We start from the raw sequence: 11946 nt of genomic DNA on the forward strand, positions 1-11946 counted from the left end.
TTGATAGATGGATATGTCGAGATTTAGAAACCTAAATTGAGCCCTAATGGACCTCTTATGAATAGATTAGTTTACCATTTTCAATGGCTTTCAATCTACAATCACTTGTATCCCTCTTCTTTGGCCCTGATTGATAACAATTCCTCTCCCTGCTTTTGAATGAAAAAGCATCAGAATTCTTTGCCATGGATTTTGGGGTAGCTTTTATTGATTTTAAAGGGCTATCGTCATGGTAGTTGTCGACAATGGATTGGGAACTCACCCATAATTTCTGGTCTTGTATTCATGTATATCATTAATGAATTAGTTCTTGAAGCTTTTATCTGAATAAGACAGTTAAGCTTTACACCAATTGGTATTTGTGGTCATCCCCACTCCTATTTGTTGATACCATAAAAATTTCCCAGTCTAGATCCTCTTTCACATGGGGTGTCACCCCACGAGGGAGGGCCAATGAAATTGAATCTCCATCCATCTAACCCTGTGTCAGATGTAATGGAGATTCCACTTGATTGGTTCTTAAGAATCCGGACTCAAATATTCATCTATATGTATTCAAACTCTTCTCTCAATGCAACAAACCTAACCCATTCAAAGCCATAGACCCAACTCATTCTGTTCTCTGTTTTAGATCCACCGTGACAAATCCCATTCTGATGCTTGGATTTCTGATAGTATCATTCTTTTGTGCAAGAAAAATGTTTTTTTTTTTTTTTTCAACATTTTTAGTGGTTGTTATTTTATAATCTTTCTTATTTTGTTCATATTTTTTCCCAATGAATTTTCAGGTTTCTCAGGTTTCTCAGGCTGAAAATGCCTTCTCACAGTACTGGGAAGAGCATATTGGTCTTCCACTCCCTCCACATTGGTTAGCTACAAAGGCTTCTCCATTAAGCCTACATCAAGTGGCAGTGTTTATGAAACTTATAGAGAAAAATGAATTAGCTTCCCACCTGCGTTTGTTCTGTAAGCAGGCTAATGTTGTTTGTTCTACAAATACACTAGTGAGTAACACAATGGAACATATAACGCTACCACAATTACCTCAGTGGAATATTGCCATAAAGATTTATGAAACCTCTCCAAAAGACACACGCCTATCAATTTCGGGCAAAGATGGATTGCCATTTTTTGGGGAATCAATGGTGAAAGAGAGAAGTTTCATGTCTATCCCTAATCTAAGAGACCCAATGCCATATATATCATTCTTACCGCAACCTCTGGCATTAAAAATCCCATTTTCCTTTGCCCAGATTGATGAAGTAAAGAAGCTTTTTGATGTGGTAGATGAATCAAACATGGATGAATATATTCAAGACACCCTAGAGACATGTTAAAAGAGCACCTGCGTGACTTCCGCCAAGGATCTCATCGATTTTGTTGTCGAAAAATTAGGGCATCACGTACGTATATGGAGTACTGAGAGTATTGAAGGATCTTGTGAGAATGTCACAATTGGAGCTGTGAAACTCATATATGGAAACTTCTATGAACCACCAACCTTATGTCATAGTCAACCATTCCCATTTCAGGTCTGTTATTGTCATGTTTTACAGAAAGTAAAAGTATATGCAATTGATATATATGTTAAGAAAAAAGTGAATCATGTGATCATGGCATGCCACTATGACACATCAACCTGGAACCCAAACCATCAACCTTTTAAGCTACTGGGTTTTGGACCTGGTCAAATTGAAGTCTGTCATTGGATAAACAAGAATGGAATGGTCTGGACAAAAAAATTAGGTTGAGCAGCATTTGAAGATAGGATTATCTTTCAGTTCTCTTGTTTGTGCTATCTGTTACTAATTATGATATTTGAAGGATAAATAATGACCTAGTTTGGCTCGATTATTTTGTCATTCATGTTCCAATGAAATTGTGTTCTTCCATTTTACACATAATAGATAACAACTAGAAAAAAGAAAAAAAGAAAACTCAGCCCAACCCAGCTATTGCACACCCCTTATCATTGGTGAACAATTCTATAATACAAAAGGAAGCTAGAATGATCATCTAGTATTGTTGAATAAGTGCCTAGCGCACTTGATAGCATGTGGTGCCTGGAAGTCCATTGCCACTAGGAGGTATTGGGTTAAAGGGCTCCTAATATTATGTTTGGTTAGAATGGAAGGGAAGAGGAAGTCAACTGCGATGTCATCTTCATCGTGAGCCAATACGGAAAATGAATAACTTCCCATTATTTGATATATAAGAAATGGCCTGGGTTGATCACTTGTTAAATTTTTTCTCCACAAATTTAGTCACTTATAACAAGTACCACACCATTTAAAGTACTGACCAAGCCCAATCGTTTAAAAACTGCACTGACTTGATCATTTATTAAGGCCTTGATTTTTATGACTCCTAATTCTTGATTCCGGTAAATTTTGTTTCACAAGAGCAGATTGGGAGTAGAATTCTGCTTGGTTATACCAATCTGATTTCATGCTCCCAGAAATCAGACGGACCCCAAAACAAGGGAAATTCCATTCTAGAGTCCAGATTCTCTTCCCACATAGGGTCCTCCCAGATAGGTAGTTACCAATGAAACAGAATCTCCCTTGTTTATAGCTATGTCTATCAAGAGGGAAATTCTGCTTCATTGGCAACTACCCATGTGGGTGAATCCAGGCCCAATATTTCACCAGTTGTTATATATAATAATCTACTCTATTCTATTCACATAACCAATACCCAGATCATGATCAGCTCATGCATGTATCACAGTTAGGTCTCTGGTTTCTTCATGTGTAGTTATCACTGAGAATTGACTGAGCTTAGAAGATAATTTTATGCGGAGTGGTTTCTTTGTGTGGTTCTTTATTTGAGAGATCTGTTTCTAATGAGGTAAGGTTATGCCCTATTCCTGACATTGACGAAATAAATAGGGCCACTTCCCACATAGGGTTTCTACCTGTGAGTAACGCAATTCATACCCTTACCCCAAGGGTAATGACCATCCATGTAAGTGTACGGACAAGGCCATTACCAACCCTACACCACCTGTTTGCATCCCTAATTTCCTCAATTTGTCAAGGCCCCAAGTTCAACAGAGGTGGTGTTAGCTATGGCATGTAATTTTTCAGCATTCGAGGTCCCCTGAGTCTTGAATGATACAGCAGACATGAGAAAACCATAAAACTTAAGATTGGTATGAGCTTGTATTTGAACCATATAATACATGTTGACTTTGAAAAGTCTATTCAGAGAGTGCAATGGTCTTTGAGGACCTGCCTAGCAAGATCAAAGGCACCACTTTGCTTGTATATCAAGTGCAAATTGTATGCAGCCTCTCTGCGAAGGTCACAATAACCTGGCTTCTGAATTTCTGTAAGGCTTGATTCCTCATTAGGAAGCTTTGGGATAGGGTAATCCTTCTCACGAATTGCCAGCACTTTCTCATAATATGACACAGCAAGTGTAACAAGTCCAACGTGATGACATGCTCGAGCAATGTTATACAAGGCTTCCTGCAAATCAACCCAGAAGTAAGTTCAATACAAAAGATCAAGGATTACTTGCACTTCCTACCCCAAATTCTTCATGCCAGAATCTAAAATTTTAATATTTTATGAAGACAACTTAGATGTGTCTCAAAACGGAAAAAGAATAGCTTTGATTTCCTGTTTGACATTGATCAGAAAGTGAATTTCAAACATTCTTCTTTAACCACCACTAAATAAGTGGATGCTTCAATTTCCATGAGCCATTGAAAATACTTGATTGTGGTTGGTATATGGATGGATGTAAACAGTAAATCTAAGCATGTATCCTCAAATGCTGGGAGTGGTAACTCCTATGACTGACGCGAAAAGAAAATAGAAATGAAGTGATGGAGAACATATGCATAGCAAAAACCTTGTAACAGGCAAGACGGGGAAATCTGGACATCAAATGGACCCAAAAGACAAGCTTGGAGAGGTCCTAAGAGGTGTGGCATCTTTTAGACTGCTTCCTCTAGGGTGTGATACAAGCAAACCCAGATGCTATTGGGTTCTAAGAGTGGAATGCTCGAGGGGTTACATTAAGCACGGCAATCATCTCTGGTTCTGAAAAGATGCGATGATTCATTGGTAAGAGTTCCTCTGAAGTTAGTTCTTGTTGATTGTTATAATTGTTTCTTTATCTTTGATATATTTTACGAGTGTTCTATCCATAATTTATTTTTTGTTTGGGGGGCTCCGTTGTGGTGTCCCAAGGAAGGGTGTTGGAGGCCTTTTCTTGCATCTCTCCTTCCCATCTCCAATAAAATTGTCCCTGTCACTGATCTAAGGAAAAGAAAAGAAAACAGTTTAACATCCTTCTGCATTGTGACTTCGTAATCACTCTTAATTGTGAAATTCTGTTTAAAGTATAATCCAGTCTGAGGAAAGACTAATTGGCCTATCTTCTAGATGTTTTTCTTCATTATCAAGAAAGGCCAAGTTCCTCTTGATATCCTTTGTTTCTTTAGTTCTGGTCCTATTATCTGGGATTGTTTTTCCCAAATATGAGATTTATTTGCTCTTATCTGCTTTTATTTTGCTTCTACCAAACCATAATCTGTCCTATTTTCCATTGGACCCCCGCAAAATTCTTTGTTTCTTTCAAAGTAGCACCTATTGAAACCCAATTTGGTAGTCCATTTGTATGCAACCTATATACATCTAATCTTTTAACCCAGAGTCCAGCCTATAAAGTTCAGTCATAGAGCAGGCTCTCTGTCTAGGTCATTCTAAAATCTATAGCATAAATAGAGGGACTGGAATAATTAGTTCCATTTTCAAGCTTTAGACAGTCTGAAGAAAAAAAAAATATGATCTTCGGACCAATGTCAAATTAAAGTTCATGATAGAAGTCCAAGATAGAAGTACTAAAATAATGACATTGATTTTGTCTACTGCTGCTGACCTTCTGGACAAAGACTTTAGAGTAGGCAATCAGAAGCAACCGGAAGAGGTAGAGTCTTGATTATCGGTTCACCATCCACTTGCTTGGTCCAATTATTTTGGTAAGTCCATCAGAAATGAAAATTAAAGTCTGGAGATGTGAACCAACTGATTATAGTGATAGAGCACAGAAATGGTCTACCAGGGTTCATTTTGACAATGAGACTTTTCAGGAAAAGAGGACAGGGATATAATTGGAGAACATGTATCGGAAACTATACCAGATATGGACGATAAGGATCCATCTACAACTTGAACTTTGTCCTTACCCGAACAAGGTATGAACAAAACAGGTCAGAGGCTCCTGAATCAAGGAGCCAGGAAGGACTAGAACTCAAAGAGTCATGGAAAATACCTGACTGAGCAAGGTGAGAGGCAGATGCAGAGGAAGAAGCTGAAAAAGAGGAAGCTGTGCCAACTTTTTTCAATTTTTTTGTGAAATCTTGATTGCTTAGTTTTGTTCTTTTATGGTGCGTCACATTGCAGCTTATTATAAATTGAAGGCGCCAAATTAGAAAAACAGTAAAACTAAATGGTTACAATTGAAAACATGAGTTTAAACTAAGCCTTAAATCATAGTTATTGGAGAAAACTAATACGTCCTTGATCTTTTTATTGCTTGTCTCCATGAGTGAATCATCATTGATTGATTGGTGCATGTTTGAAGTCTCTGCTTTTTTTTTTGCTAAAGCTGTGAATATTATTAAAAGCAAAATGAGAGTACAAAGAAAATAAAAAGGGCAAGCCCAAGACCCCTAGAGCCACTTGAGACCTCCACCTTGGCATGGCCATCAGCAGAGGAGGCAAGCTTAACCCTAGAAGAAGCGGTACCTGTGCCTACCCAACACATCATCCTCTAAATCGACATTAATATGATTCGGTAAAGGCACTGCGCAAGCAGAGACACCTGACTTGGATGCCTTCTTCGCCAGATAGTCCGCAGCAGTGTTCACTTCTCTATAGCAGTGGGTGATCTTCCATGGAGTAGATTCTAAGAAAGGAAGGGTGCAAATCCACTTTTGAAGGATAAACCAAGGAATTTGATTTTTTTGTATCGCAGTCACCACAGTTGTCGAATCTGACTCGATCCAGAGACCTCTGACATTCATATTTTGAGCGAGCGTGATTCCTTCCAGGACCGCTTCAAATTCTGCTTCATAGGTCTTCTTGATACCCAAGAAGGAACTGAAGGAGTTACAAACGCGCCCCTCACTATCTCTGGAGATGCCTTCTGCCCCTGCTCTACCTGGGTTGCCCAGAGAGCTGCCATCCACATTTATTTTGATCCAATTTATCGGAGGTTTACACCAATGCACTTCAAGAGGAGGCGTATCCTTTTGGTTTTCTACAGATAGACCCAATTTCCTGCAGCAAATTAAATCAGGAGTTGATTTAATCTCACCCTTGGAGCGGCCTACACAGAGACAAATTTCATGTCGAATATATTCATAGGAGTAGTTCACATTCCTAGCTGTGCCCTCATATCGTCTTCTGTTACGTTCCCACCAGATATGGGTAGCTATAATAGTAAACCCCATCAGCCAAGGAGACTTCAGATTGATAGATCTCGCTTTCCTCTTCCACCACATTATCAAACATGTCACTGAGTTGTGATCTGCCCAGCGGACACCAAAGCAATTTGTAAAATTCTCCCAAATGGCCATCGCATATTGGCAGTGTAGAAAAATATGGTTGGTGATTTCTTCCGCCTGGTTGCAGAGAGAACATCGAGACACCATTTGGACTCCTTTCTTTCTTGTAATCTCATCTGTTGGGAGCCTCTCATGGGCAAGACGCCATCCCAAAGTAGAGTATTTGGGAGGGAGACCTTTATGCCAAATCAAGGAATTCCAGCTCACTTTTGGTGATTTTCTTCTTATACTTTCCCAAGCAGAAGCGGTAGAGAAAGATCCCAGCGGAGTCAGTTGCCAAATGCATACGTCCTCTACTTGATACGTGGGGATTTTAACCTCTTTAATTGCTTTAAAAATATACCGTAGTAGGTCTGAGTTCACGTCTGGAAGGGTCCATTTGCCATTTCAAATAAAATCACCTACTTTGGCATCAGAGTCCAGGAGAGAGATATCCGCATCCTGAATCTCGTCCATGATGGCCTTGGGTCCCCACCACTTATCTTTCCAGAATCTTGCTAGGCCCCCATTACCAATGATCCACCTTTCATTCAGATCCACAAACTTCCACACCTTTCTGATGCCCAAGGAGATAGAGGAGTGCCTGCAGTCCATATTATGAGCTCCATTTTTCTTGACAAATCTTGCCCTGAGAAAAGAACTGGCGGCATGCTTCCCATGCTTGAAGTGGCACACCATCTTACTGAGCATAGCCATATTTGTATCTCTAAGTCTTCTAATCCCCAAGCCCCCCTCCTCCTTTGGCTTGCAAACAAAGTCCCATCTGACCGTGATCGCCTTAGAAGAATCCACCTCGCCAGTCCAAATAAAGTTTCTCATCCATCTCTCCATTGTTTCAAGGAGAGATGATGGCCACCAATAAACAGCAAAGCTATGATTTGGAATGGCAGAGACAACCGATCGAACCAATTCTATCCTTGCTGCCATTGACAGAAGCTTTCCTTTCCAGCCAGCTAAATGGCCTTTAACTCTGTCCATCACAGGCATCAGTGCCTCCTTCTTTACCCTTCCCTTAAAAATTTTCACACCAAGATAGCGAGTAGGAAAGCTACAAATAGGAATTTCCAGGGTCTCAGAGATTGTTTGTCTACGATCAGGAGCAACTTTACCCAGAAAAAGCTTGCTCTTCTCAAGATTGATACATTGCCCAAAGAATTCTTGGTAATTCATTAGAAAGTCTTTCAGATTGCGAACATACCTCAGATTAGCATTCGAGAAGATGAAAATGTCGTCTGCAAAAAGAATATGCCCTGGAGTAGGAGTGCCTCTGGGGCCCTGGATTGACTGTATCATCTTGCTCTGGACCAGTCTTGACAAGCCTCTTGACAAAACTTCTTCTGCTATGATGAAGAGCATGGGAGAAATAGGGTCTCCCTGTCTCAATCCTCTCTCCACCCCAAAAAAACCTTGTGGACCTCCGTTATCCAGGACAGATATTTTTGTAGATGACAAGATTTGATGGAGACGTTTAATCCATATCTCAAAAAAGCCAAAGCGCCGCATTACTTGGAATAGGAAGCTCCAAGAGATGGTGTCATATGCTTTACTGATGTCTATTTTTAGACCCAGACCACCTCCTTTTGTAGAAGAAAACATCAAGTTTGCTAGTTCTGAAGCAACAGAGATATTGTCATGGATCATCTTACCCTTTTGAAAAGCCCCCTGTTCTTCTAAAATAAGTCTGGGAAGGAGAGGTTCAAGATGAAGGGCCATCACTTTTGAAATTATTTTGTAGAAAAAATTGCCCATACACAGCGGGCGGAATTTATCAAGGGTCTCCGCTCCTTCCATCTTGGGAATCAGAACTAAAAAATTATTATTGACTCCAGGGGGCATATACTTTTTCCTAAAGAAAAATCTCACAGCATTGCAGACCTCTCTATCCACTATGCTCCAGCATCTCCTAAAGAAAGCACCAGAAAAACCATCAGGGCTAGGCGAACTGTCTGGATCCAACTCCCACATTGCTGTTCTAATTTCTGCATCACCTGGGAGCGAATCGAGCCAAAAATTATCAATTTCCTGGAGAGTTTTCGGAATACTTTCCAAGAGATCTAAATGGTCTAGCGTTGGAATGGACCTGTGGAAGTTTTCATAAAAGTCAACAATATATTCCCCCAATTGAGGCTGCTCTTCCACATAGGATCTGTCAATCTTCTTTAAAGCTCTGATTGTATTTCTATTTCTTCTCATTTTTGCAAATAAATAGAAGAATTTTGAATTTCTATCTCCATATTTCATCCACCTAATTCTCGCCTTCTCAGCCCATATCTTCTCATGATTTTTTAGAGCCTTGGCTAGACCCATTTTAGCATCTGCCTCCAGTGCAAACAGCTGGTCGTTCATCCCATTGCCATCAATCTGATCCTGCACTTGAACTAATTGCTGTTTTGCCTCCTCCAGAGCTCGTTCAAAGTTTGGGAATGTAGATTTCGCCCAACAGCTAAGGACTCCTTTGAGGCGCTTTAGCTTCAGCATAAGAGCAAGGATCGACGAGCCTGAGACCCATTCCGCCCACGATTCTGCCACAACCTGCTCAAAGTCACCATGATCCATCCAAAACTGGTGGAATCGGAAGGGGCAATTATGAGGACGCTGGTTAGTATTGGAGATCAGCACCAAAGGAGTGTGGTCAGATGCTATCCGCGGAAGGACTAGCTGAGAGCAATCTTGAAAGCAAGTGATCCATTCTTCATTGCAGAAGCTTCTGTCCAAAACAGCGCATACATTCCCCCTACGTCGATTATTGGACCAGGTAAATTTTCTGCCTGTTGAAGGTATCTGAGACATAGAACATGCATCTACCATGGCCCCATACTCTGCAGCTGAGCCCAAACTGAAGCTTCCAGGACCGCGCTTTTCATGAGAGTACAGGGTCGCATTAAAGTCTCCTATAATCGCCCAAGGGGTGGGGGGCTGAGGTGAATCATGCATTAAGTCCAACCATAGCATTCTTCTATCCACTCTGAAGCAGCTCGCATGAATAAATGAAATATGAATCTGTTGTAGGCCCCAATTCATGGCTATCGTCACGTGTTGCTCAGACTCAGAGATAGCCACAGGAGTATTTAAATTTCTCCTCCACAAAATCCATACATTTGAATTTCTATCACCACGGTTATTATAAATGAAATCAGAATGAAATCCCAATTTGTTAAAGAATAAGCTTGGAAAGTCGCTTACATTCACCATCGGCTCCACGAGACACAGAAGATCAGGGTTCTTCTACTTGACTAAGTCGCTCAAGGCTCTCTTTCCAATTGCCTTCTTGATACCTCTAATGTTCCAGAAGAGGATTTTCATAAAGTCACTTCTTGGAGGCAGCTTGACGGTCAGACGTTGAGGTCTGCCCCGATTCTGTGACACCTTTCTCCTTCCTCCTTTTATCTGCCTCTGCCTGGCAGATGGCTTGGTCAATTGCTGCGACCTCTTGGTGTTGTATAACCACCCTACCACCTATAACCTGAGTTTCAAAAACTTCTGAGATGACGTGGTCATGGCTGCCCCACTCTTTTCCTAGTCCATCTTTGCCTGCTTTAGTAAGCCTGCGACCTCCACGAGAAACAACATATGCTATTCGGTTTTTACGTGGATAAAGTGTACAAGGAACCGACATGCTCTCTGCAACAACTATCACCCCTTAGGTATCAGTCTCTGCATCGCCCTCGGAGGATTCCTCCCTGTGGTCAGAATCACTCTCGGACAAGGAATTGTCATGGCCCGATGGGTCTGACTGATGACAATTGTTACCCAGCGGGTTTTCAATAGTGTTTTGAAAATTCAAATTTCCTTGGATGTGATCTGTGGGGAGTAAAATTTCCAATTGACCAAGACCTGTTTTGTTGCCATTCCCATTTAATTCAGCCAACGAATCCTCCCTCAATTGCAAATCATGATCTATATGGTATGTTTCCATAAACAGAGGATTGGATCTCTCTCTTTCCATCGGTAAGTTTATGCCGCTGCTATGATCGCCGGTCTCCTCAGCCACTCCCTCTCTTGGGTTTTTTGATCTGCTATGGCCTTCCTCACTATCATCTTCCTCTTCTCTCACCTCTTCATTCCTCCGTGCAGCCCCCATTTTGATTTTGCATTCGACAGTAGAGTGTCCCAATTTCTTGCAAAAATTACATCTCTTTATTTCATCTTCGTATGTAATGCACTGCGTGAACCAAAACAAAATATCCTTGCCTGGCTGCTTCCGCTCCACCTGAATTTCCTCAAGGCGGCTACTTTTTACTTTAATCTCCATGAGAACTCGAGCGTAGTCTCCCATCGAGCCAGTCATCGTGCGATGATCAATCGCCACGGGTCTACCTGAGGCCTTAGCCATAGATAGCAGAATTCGCTCATGCCAATACTCCATTGGAAGACCAGGGTATCGAATCCACACCAACTTGGTCTGGATTTGGTCCTCATTAATGTTGAATTCTGGACGCCATCTTTGAAAACGAATGGTTTGTCCTCGTACCTTGACCGGGCCTCTCTTCCACATGGACGTCATATCCCGTTCTAGTTCAAATCGAAATAGAATGTATCCTTTGCCTAAGGGTGCAAGATTGACTTTTCCTTTAAGCTTCCAAGCTTCCTTGGAATCGTGTCTCACATCGTTCATGGAGACATATATGAAGTTCACCTTACCGATTAAAGCATAATTAAAAGTTTGCAATTTTTCTTCATATGCCTCTTGTGGGATAATCACTTTAGTAAGGGAGCCAGTGTGGATAGGCTCGGGCAAATCCTCGACGTCTGGTAGGGCACGACGGGCAATCGTAGCATAAGAGGGTCTTCTAACTCCTTCTCTATCGTTTGCAGCTGTCATCTCATCCACATATTGATCGTCCTCCTTAGCCTCCGAGGCCTCAGGGGTGGCTGTTTTTCCAGTACCCAGGTCTGCAGCAGGGATTAGGGGCACCTGCAAGGAGTGAGTAGGGCTCCAAAAATCCGTGATGCATTTTTGTTTTCCACGATCCGGGGGCCAACCACCATGACTAGTGTGATCGCCGCCCAAAGGTTGAGTCATCTCCGCCTCAGAGTTTCTCACCCAACCCTCCTTCAAATACGTTAGAAGAGTCGATTCACTCCCCTGTCAAAAAAAAATCGACAGACGTGTCTGAGTTCCCCTTACTCTCTCTATCTTCTTTTTAAGGGAAAAAGAACCCTGCCCACTTATATTCTCCAATTCCAAACATAGGGGTGTCAATTTCAGGCTCGACCTGATCGAGACTACCTGATTAAAGCCCGACTGAGACTCACCCGATTAATTAGTTGATAATTAACATAGTTGTCAAAGCGTCATCTAGGCGTGTCCAGGCACCTTGGTCACCTAGGCAACGCCTTGATGTCTTGTTGGTGTCACCTTC

The 11946-nt window shown here is 41.4% G+C and overlaps 1 protein-coding gene across 1 annotated transcript; it reads right to left on the reverse strand.

The window, feature by feature from the left end:
• Nucleotides 1–3206: 3206 nt before the first annotated feature.
• On the reverse strand, nucleotides 3207–9775 carry LOC122074317. The gene is made up of 7 exons (XM_042639144.1): nucleotides 8829–9775; nucleotides 6989–8663; nucleotides 6395–6450; nucleotides 6028–6296; nucleotides 5773–5922; nucleotides 5531–5622; nucleotides 3207–3473 (listed from the first exon to the last, which is right to left on the reverse strand). Exons 1-7 carry the CDS (start codon nucleotides 9773–9775, stop codon nucleotides 3207–3209), a joined length of 3456 nt encoding a protein of 1151 aa, XP_042495078.1.
• Between the last annotated feature and the right edge of the window lie 2171 nt (nucleotides 9776–11946).

Source organism: Macadamia integrifolia, chromosome 3 (assembly GCF_013358625.1).
Source record: "Macadamia integrifolia cultivar HAES 741 chromosome 3, SCU_Mint_v3, whole genome shotgun sequence".
Lineage (NCBI taxonomy): Eukaryota > Viridiplantae > Streptophyta > Magnoliopsida > Proteales > Proteaceae > Macadamia > Macadamia integrifolia.

Excerpts from the sequence above, each read along its gene's own strand:
- LOC122074317 (XM_042639144.1), bottom strand. The coding sequence starts at position 9,775 with ATGGTGAATGTAAGCGACTTTCCAAGCTTATTCTTTAACAAATTGGGA. Across the intron at positions 6,297-6,394 it reads ATGAGGGCACAGCTAGGAAT|GAAATTGGGTCTATCTGTAG; the intron begins GTGAACTACTCC and ends AATTTGCTGCAG. Across the intron at positions 3,474-5,530 it reads GCAATAAAAAGATCAAGGAC|GAAGCCTTGTATAACATTGC; the intron begins GTATTAGTTTTC and ends GTTGATTTGCAG.